This window comes from Brachypodium distachyon, chromosome 3 (assembly GCF_000005505.3).
Source record: "Brachypodium distachyon strain Bd21 chromosome 3, Brachypodium_distachyon_v3.0, whole genome shotgun sequence".
In the NCBI taxonomy this organism is placed as follows: Eukaryota; Viridiplantae; Streptophyta; class Magnoliopsida; order Poales; family Poaceae; genus Brachypodium; species Brachypodium distachyon.
This window is the reverse complement of record NC_016133.3, coordinates 17650471-17659935: the sequence shown is the minus strand read 5'-3', so window position 1 is coordinate 17659935 and position 9465 is coordinate 17650471. Positions and strand designations below refer to the sequence as shown.

The following is a 9465-nucleotide window of genomic DNA, read 5'->3' as shown; positions in this document are numbered from 1 at the left end:
CGGCGGCGGCACCGGCGGGCTACGGTCTAGCTGCTCCTGCTCGGTCCGGATCCGGATTTGGGAACGAATGGGTAATACGCTGGCCCACATGTAAGATTAATCTACATGGCAATTTCTTGGTTCCGCCAGTAAGTTGAGTCCACAGGACCTACCTGTCAGCATATATACTGTACCAAGTCCCGTCCGACATGTCAGTTTTTTACTCGGTAAACTTGTAAGAAAACGCACACATGATGCCTATGCCCCAGTCAAAAGAGACCCGTCCCACCAGTCGGAAGCTATTTGTCGGCCCGCATGTCAGAAATTGCCTCGGCTTCCTTCGCGCCCACAAGTCAGCAGCGACCATCGGTCCCACCCGTCGGCGCACAATCAAGCCCCACTCGTCAGGAGCAAACGGTCAAGCCTGTTTGACCGTCAGGAGGTGCTCCGTGATGGCAAAAGTGAGCACTCGAACAAGGAGTCGAGTGTAGAAGCGAGCATTGCTTTGTGGCCTGGACAAAATTGAGCACAACTAAGCTTTGAGGGGCACAGAAATAAAAATCCCATATATAAAATATAATCCAACACACACAAAACAATATATATGTGGTGGTATTATATAATCCACCACCACAGATGCACCTGGCGAAAGGTGGTGTGTTATACTCCCTGCGTTCTAAAATATGAGTGTAAGTTTTGTTGACTATCAAGCTACTTCGCATATCCAAAAGTAGAGAAAGTGAAAGAAAAATACATTTGGAATCGAAGCGGTGTGCTATAACACAATAATGTCCTGTTCCGCAGGAATACTTGGAAATCCAAAGAGCAAAAGTTGTCTCGAGAAGAGTTGCAGGGACACGAAGTCTTCTCGCGTAGGATTTCCTAGTGATCGTAGCAGTTTTAGCATAGTTTAGTTGACCCGGTGGTGATTATATATAGCTTAAGCCAAACGGGCGGGCAGGGGAGGGGAGCTATCCATGATGTGCTTGGTCTGTGCCGACTTGGGACCCACCCTAGCGACGCAAAACGCAGAAAATGATCTTCATCGATGATGTGGCGTGTGCACTCTTCTTAAGGACGTTAGTGGTGGTACCCGGCCGCCTGCTTTCCGGCTCCATTCAAGTCAACGCGCATACAGAAAAATGCGTGCGCCTCCTGTTGGCTCGGCTGGGGAGACCCATTTTCTGTCCGGTCGTTTTTCTCCGTTCGGTCTGCGAGTGTGCTTAATAAAGCCATCAATTTGATCCGTTTTATTGGTCATAGACATGCGGGTCATTTGAGAAAAAATGTGCAAAAATTGGACACGCGCAGTGCAAATGTGTTGGGGTCGCTGCGGACTGAAATCCGGACGCGAGCTGAAATGGGGAGGCACACTTTGTCCATTTCGGTCCTAACGAAAGACCGATACGGACCAAATGGGTCTTCCCGCTAAAATTGCCCTTGCTGTTGGCAGTGGAGAAAAACTCTCTTTTAATCCTGCAATTTTAGCATGATTACCCCGCGTTGTTGCTTTGCCGTCCATCGTATTGCACGCATGTCCACTCCCATCCCATCTGTATCTCTTGTGTTCCATCGTGCTCTGATCCAGTGGGCAATTATATGCAGCTAGCACATGGATGAAATAGTCAACAGGTCGACCCCAGCGTTGACATGTTCGTCTCGATGGATCGATCGCCCGCCTTGTGCTTCCGGCTCATGTGCGCGCGCGCTAGCTGGACGCCGCGTGTCCTTCTGGAAAGTTCGTGGAGAAGCTTCCAGAGTGCGATGACAGCTAGCTGAGGGGAGCTGTGCAGACAGCGGCGCCGGCCTATATAGTACGGCCGTGGCCAGGTCAGAGTCCTGCACACTCTGTCTGACGTGGGCGGCACGCACTAGATCGAGCGTGTGTTTGTTTCCTTTTATTTTACTGCACACGGTCAGGCTGCTGATTGGCATCATCGCATGCATGGAACAAACCGCCCACGAGTAGATTTTTTTTGCTTCTCGTCGTGTGGGATCAAAAGTCTTTGTTGGTTCTTGAAAGAGCTAGATTGGAAGCACAGGCTGCGTGCATCGGTGCATGCGGTGGAAGCGTTAGATTGGTTGAGTCTCTACTGTGTCACTCCTCCGTCGTCTTTTAGTACACTACTCCGTGGTAGAAACGTCAATACTCCAAGCAATCATTGTTTGTTTATCTATTCTAATCCAACATAATTGGACATTTAAACTAGTAACAGAAGCAGAACCTGATAGGGTCTCTACCTTTTTTTCTACTGCGTGTCGATTGGCTTCATTTCGTAAACAGATCGGTGCTGCAGGCGATTTTTGACGTTTCCGTCGCTCAAGCCAACAGGATGCTGGCATGCTGCTAACATATCCATGTGGGCATCCTAGAACAATAAATCAGTAATTTCACAAATAATTATTCGGTTTTGCTATCGATAAGTCATCTGTTTTTTAGTTAGAAATCAATCGATATATTAGCCATTGGATAATAATCTAATGATAGCAAGTGAGACGAGAGAATGGAGATGATACTCGTAACTTAATCAAGACTACTGATATTTAAGACAAATTTAAAAATAGTCATACCCATAATTATTTTGTGTTACCACAGCATGCTAGCCTATCACCGTTTTAATTGACATTCCTGATCCATCCATGGGTGCGCCCATTGTGCGTGTCGTTTTCCTTCTGGGTCGGTCGATGATCGCTTTGTTATATCTGCGTTATTTTATATCCATGCATGCGCGACAGGTACATCAGTCCAAAATCGTCTGTCTGCAGGCATGCGCGTGCGTGTGCGAATCAAGCTCGGTGCAACCGAAGCTCATTAATCATCTCATGTCAAAATAAAAGAAGATTAATCATCTTCCGACAGTAGTAATCCACTTTCTTACTACCTTTCTCCAAGTTCCGGAACCTTCTGGAGTTCTGGTCGGTCTTCTTTTCCCACCACAAGCTTTCACACATCCAATGCCCAGGTCTTCTCGTCGTCTTCAGCTCTAGTTACCCATGGGCCCATGACAGCAATAGCTGTGTGCTATATACATCCTGTATTTTACGCACACCAAATGGGTATATATTGCACTGCAATACTCCTACATCATATTTGCATTCAGTTTAAGACTTTAGTTATGTGCGAGACCATGTTTAACAAATTACAGAAACGTCTTATCCCCACCGGTGCCCTATCGTTCCGAAATGTAATTAACAGCTGCTGTAACCGCATGGAATTCAGATTGGTATATGCTCCGTATGAAGTGAAGTCTGATTATTGGCGGGAAAGAAGAACGAACAGTTTCGTGGACACGGCACGTGTCCTTGTCGTTGAGGCGCCACATGGCAAGACTTGGTAAACAAATTAAATCCAGGTCGAAGTCATTCAAGTGTATTTGATTTTGACGCCAGACAAGGATTTGAACAGTAGCCACGAGACCGTCGACACACTTGGCGTTTAGCACCAGTGCCATAGTTTTCAGGTGACGTATATGGTGACGTCAATTCGCAGGGGCGTGTCTTCGTTAGGCTGAGTGGGTCCGTGTTTGCAAAGGCTAGATTTTTTTATAATCACGATTGCTATAATTTTTCTGTCCAATAAAAGATGTCTTAAGTTTGTCAAAATTTAGATGTATCTAGACATGACTTAGTGTATAGATGCATTCAAATTTGATCAAAATTGAGACATTTTTTATTGGACGGAGAGAGTACTAAATATGCACGTATAGTGCAATTACTCCCTCCGTCCAACAATAGGAGGCATATTAGGTTTTGGTTGACCAAGCCTTTGACCACAAATTACTTCATTAATACGTGACTAATGTGATCAAAATCATAACCATAAACAAATATCGTTGAATAGGAATATAATGGATATCAACTTATGTCCTATAATTATATATTATTAGAGTAATTTGTGGTCAAACCATGTGTCAAAGGAAAACTATAACCCCCTGTTGTTTTGTTGGACGGAGTCAGTACTACCCATAAAACCATGTATTGAGTATGTTTTGACAGTTTGTTGTAAACGCCTGGTCCTTCTCTCCAGTATTGAAGTTGGCTAGCTTGGAGCACATGGATTTCAGCAAGAATAGGTAACAACAAATAAAATGTTCGTTTCTCGAAAAAGTAGCAGTTAAGCTTCGCGAAAAATATACTCAAGTGTGTTCAAATTTTGCATAAAACCCATAAATTTCCCACCCTTCTTGCATGCCCCTTATTCTTTGAGAATTTAGAAGTATCCTTTTTCAGGTTTGTACGATTTGGAATTTGGGAACTTTTTTTTTCATTCGATATCTTGAAACGCTTGGAAGCCAAGGACTGATTGAAACACAAATCCCCCATGAAAAGGAGCAATCGAGTGAACTGCCTCAGACCATTGGATTGTGAGCTATACACAAGCACGACACAATGATAGATGCACAATTAGTGTTGAATGTGAAGGTATATTTAACGATGTATAAAGTAGAACGCTATAGTTAACGACGGTTGGATTTGTGTTGTTACGGGATTGATTTTCTTTGCATTTTAGTGCAAAGTTTTTAGAACATCGACACCTTCAAGAATCTGATCGGGTTCCCAGCCATTAGTAACAAGAAAGTTGTACAATGACGCTTCCCTTGTTCAGAGTACAAGATGGCGCCACAGAGAGAAACTGGGTGCGTTCAATCATGAGAAAAGAAAATGTCACTCGACAAGATTTACGGTTAATGCCACACATTTCGAGTCCCAGCAGTTTGCTCTGTATTTTCTACAAATCTATTCTTGATCTCGATATGAAGGGACATCTAGTGTTGTATCCGGAAACTTCAACAAGCACTTTACAGATAACTGATGGTATAAAACTTCCGGAGTTAAAAATAAAGAGAATGTGATTTTCGCGCAGCCTAGTGAGGGCACCGTCTCTGTTTACCATCAAAGCAATGATTCATGGAGTGGAGAGTCTCCTATATTAGCTGCTTCCAGATTTCAGTGCATTACTGAGCCTGCAGTAACAACCAACCATCAGTTTGAAGTTCATCATTCCTCAAGTTCCATTGTCTAGGGAATACATAAGCAACAGAGATACGGTCTGATCACAGCATGCTTGAGTTATATAGATAATAACAACAGAAACAGATCCTTTCTTATGTGATCAACTGAAATTCATTGATTTAGTTATTATTCATGTATAACCAGATTGTTCGGCACATTCATCTTTTTCATGTCACATAAGGAATATGTCGCACAACTTACCAGTCCAAGCCTTCAAAAAGTCCCTCCCCTTTTATGGCAGATGTTTTGAAAATTGCCCATTGGCGGCTCTTTATCTTGTGAAGTTCTAATGATTCCGTTATGGCAGCATCATCAAGTGCACCTGGAAGGTCCTGCAAAAGGAATGAATTGGGTAAGATAAAGCAGACCAAATACGATGTTCACAGGGTTTACAGAAATATACATCTGTCATCGACATAAACATTTCCTTCAGAACAAGCATTCAATCATCAATTTCCAATGACTAATTAACGGTGATAGTTAATATAAGCGTCCATGTAAAGTCATAATAAACTAGCCGTCTCATTAGTAGACAAATAAAGGGCCAAAAAATGTATTGCAAAATAACAAGACACTGCAGGCATATGGTGCAAATCATGAATAACTAGAAGAACTTTGTAAGTTCTGAAAATAGTAGAATTGACCAGGTAAATATAACACTTCCAAAACAGTATATGAAATAAAACATGGTTTGCTTCTTCACCTGTTTATTCGCATATACAAGGACAACCGCACCTTTCAGCTCATCCTCCTGCAGGTACAGTGCACACAATCAGTAAAGTGTATTCATTTGATGAGCAATCAGATAAATTGTCTTGACAAATCATTTGATTTCTGGTTACAAAATTGTTAGTGCAGCTGGCTCAAAAGGCACTATCAGGAATTGGAAGAAAATGCATTATTTAAATATTATTTGTGTAGCTTCACGCAATGACCAGGTATTGCATCGATAGCTGCTATTCAGTGTGGTAATTAATATCAGAATAAGCCAATCGATCAAAATCAGGAGGAATTTGCAAAACAATATGGCCAACGAATCTTCTGGCAACTAAAAATTGATGGATGCTATTTACAGTGAGGTAATTAACCCACTGAGGGCGATTACATGTCTAATCAAGCACTTCAGAAAATAAATGTCCCATGCCACCATACAACAACTAGCATTAATATTAAGCAACATATTATATGTGAGAAATGCTTGAATTATTGCACTACAACTGTACATGGCCAGAAATGCATATCAACTTTCTGATAAATGAGGTGACTCATTCACCGCAATGCATACCTCAAGGATGGAATGAAATTCTTCTTTTGCAGTCACCAGCCTATCAGTATCACTTGAATCAACAACATATATGATGGCCTGGGTGTTTGGAAAGTAGCATCTCCAGTATGGCCTAGAACACTCATAAGAAAATTTAAAAGTGGGTCATGACAAACACAGACACTGCATTTCTCATTTTATAGTAAAGAGATGCAGGGTAGGCATCAAAATTCTTAGCTCAAAGCCTCAAACTGTACATTATTCTCTAGTTTCTCTTGGACTGACAGTTTCATATAATTCTTAAAAGTGGCCTGAATTAAGTCATAAAGATTACATGCCAAGTCATCAACATAATACTCACCCCAACGCTGATGAATGAGAAGAAATGTAACCATCACATGACTTCATCAGATCAACTACAATAGAGTAACTACAGTTCTAGGCTTGGGATGTCACAAACCACAGTAGGGAAATGTATTTTTTTTTAATTTACCTATAGGGTGTTCTATAATTTAGGTTTTGAAATAGTTTCTACTGTTGCAACATCATGATTTGTCTTATAGAGACTAAACAATGTACTAGGGCTATCTTATGCACTAATACTTAAATATAAAATCACTCAAGAAAGGTCGAATAAATGTAGGAAAGCATTACTCCAAAACGGTTATAAATCGATAAAATAATTCCATGGTATCACCAACTTTGGAATTGAATGGTCATCATAAAGAGAACGTACCTGATGCTTGTTTGACCACCTGTTGAGAATAAAATTAATGTTAAATACTAAAGGTGGGTATTTTGAAAGACCAGGGCATAACATAGAATACTAGCAAAGAGTTATAGCGCTAGTTAAAAACTTAAAACTGAAGCACGTCAACTTTTATCCAGAAATAATAATTTTCATGCAAACCATGGAGATGACGACAACTTCAAATTTCATTTTAGAAGTAAAATGCATCAGCAGTAAAGATATTACAGCCACACAATTCACTGCGGATAGATGAATATGCTTGATAGTTGGATAATTGTCCACATAAGCAATAGCTTGTAAGTGTAATATTTGTGCACCTTCACCATTCATATTGTAGATTTGAGGTTACAGTGACAATGAGATAATTCACGTCGTACAAGTTAAAAACATTCTTTTCACTTTTAAGTGATATATCCATGACGCTGGCCTTCCAATCTTCCATGGTGGTGTACTAGAAATATTTTGCAGCATTCACGATAGGTCAGTGCTCTAAGAATGTGGGGCTTTAAAGCAGCAACTTAAATACAATGCCATGAATGCACTGTCTACCAGAAGAAAAGAAATCACACTTTCAGACATCTAAGCGTCAACTTAACTAAATAGTGTTCTGTAGTTTCGATTGATAATATGCTAGAGCCACAAGCTCTACCAATTAGATGGATCAGGATCCAGGTCTGATGGACTTTTACAATTATATCAAAGATGGGTCAGGATCCAGGTTATGATTAATACAAGGATTGGGCTTGCGATATGTCTAAGCAATTCGTTAATTCGAGTGCAAACATTAAATGAAGGGCAAGGCTATCTGTGTCACTCACCGAGATCCCAGACCTGGAACTTGATATTGTTGTACTGCACGGTCTCCACGTTGAACCCAATAGCTGCACCAAGATGCACACACACAGAGACAAAACACCATATCACATCAAATACATCACCAACCTATACCCATCAAAAGAAATGCACACACGAATCGGGAATCAGAACAGGAAACCCACTTGGTATCGTGGAGACGACCTCCCCCATCTGCAGCCGATCTGCGAACCACGCCAAAGGAATCAGAATTCAGAAACCCTCGACAAAAGAGAAGCGCAGATCCGAGGCGGAACCGCCGGAGATTTGGGGGGGAAGGGGCCGGGCTCGCTTACAGAGGATGGTCGTCTTGCCGGCATTGTCGAGGCCGAGGACGAGGATGCGGGCCTCGCGGTTCCCGAACACCGAAGAGAAGAGCCGCGTGAACACGATGCCCATGGCGGCGCGGCCCGACCGACGCGGCAGAGGGGCACGAGCTGGGGTTTCGGCGGGGACGTGGGGGTGTGGGGAGATCTGGGAGGGGAGGGGAGGGGGGAGATCTGGAGCGAGTGAGCTGGCGCGCGCGAGTACCGAAGACGAAGACGACTCGCTTCCTGGGGGATTTGGAGGGGTTGGGCTATGTTTGGTGGGGGAGGTTAGGGGAGATTCCAAATTTTTCAACAGAAATTTAAACTACTAAGACCTTGTTTATCACAGGTATTTTTCTATTGTTCGTGGATTATTACCCTTTCCAGGTTCAGAAACGCTGAAACCCTGACTGAACCGTTTGGTACGCATAAATTACAGGGGCAATCCTTAGATTTTGTTCTCCACCAAACACCTTATTTTCAACAATTATTAAAAACATTCTTTATACTTGTGTTTTGGGATGATGGAAGGGGATTTGGTGAACACCCAACCCACTTGGTGCTAATAGTAGTACTTAGGTTTTGTTAAACACTAGTGTTTTTCTAGAGTTTGTCATTATTCATTTCAAATCTAGAAACAAACCTTGAAGAGTCGTTTGGTACGCATGGATTATACGAGTCATTTCTAGATTTTCCTCACAAAACAGCTCATTTTTGTACCCATTAAAAACACTTCTATTACTAGTTTTTTGGGGAGAAATGATTTATTGGGTGAACACATAATCCCCTCAAATATTCAATCCACTTGTGACAAAAAGAACACTAGTGCCAAACAAGGCCTAAGGCATAAAGAAAGGGCGCACCTTGCGATATCCACATGGCGCTACGACTCTCGGGCTATCTGGTTCGCGTGGGGGCTTGGCTTCTAGACAGGTCTATGTGGGTGCTGGGTGTTGGGAATGTGGTGCATAATTTTTAATTTAGCTGCACACGAACAACCATGGAGACGAGAAGGGTACGGGAAGCACCATGGAAACCAACCTTTGCGGTGGAGAGTCGATTGTTGGTGTAGTCTTGTTGAAGATCCCCACAGCTAGTTATACCTCCCAACCTCGAGGATATCGTTCCTTCGCTCGGAGCTCCTAGGATCGCAAAGCATGATCCCTTCGAGATATCCACGTATCCCGCAACGAAGGTTCATCGGTCACTCATGAGGCAGCAAGAGGGAACAACTAGATGAACTAGAAGAACTAATCTAATCTCTAGTACTCTAGATCCCATATGTACAGCCTATTAGG

The 9465-nt window shown here is 42.4% G+C and overlaps 1 protein-coding gene across 1 annotated transcript; it reads right to left on the bottom strand.

Moving 5' to 3' along the window:
- Nucleotides 1-4525: 4525 nt before the first annotated feature.
- Nucleotides 4526-8398, bottom strand: LOC100825312 (ADP-ribosylation factor 3). The gene is made up of 8 exons (XM_010236214.3): nt 8156-8398; nt 8006-8044; nt 7826-7888; nt 6993-7011; nt 6278-6389; nt 5696-5743; nt 5194-5324; nt 4526-4943 (listed from the first exon to the last, which is right to left on the bottom strand). Exons 1-8 carry the CDS (start codon nt 8256-8258, stop codon nt 4910-4912), a joined length of 549 nt encoding a protein of 182 aa, XP_010234516.1. The 5' UTR covers nt 8259-8398; the 3' UTR covers nt 4526-4909.
- Between the last annotated feature and the right edge of the window lie 1067 nt (nt 8399-9465).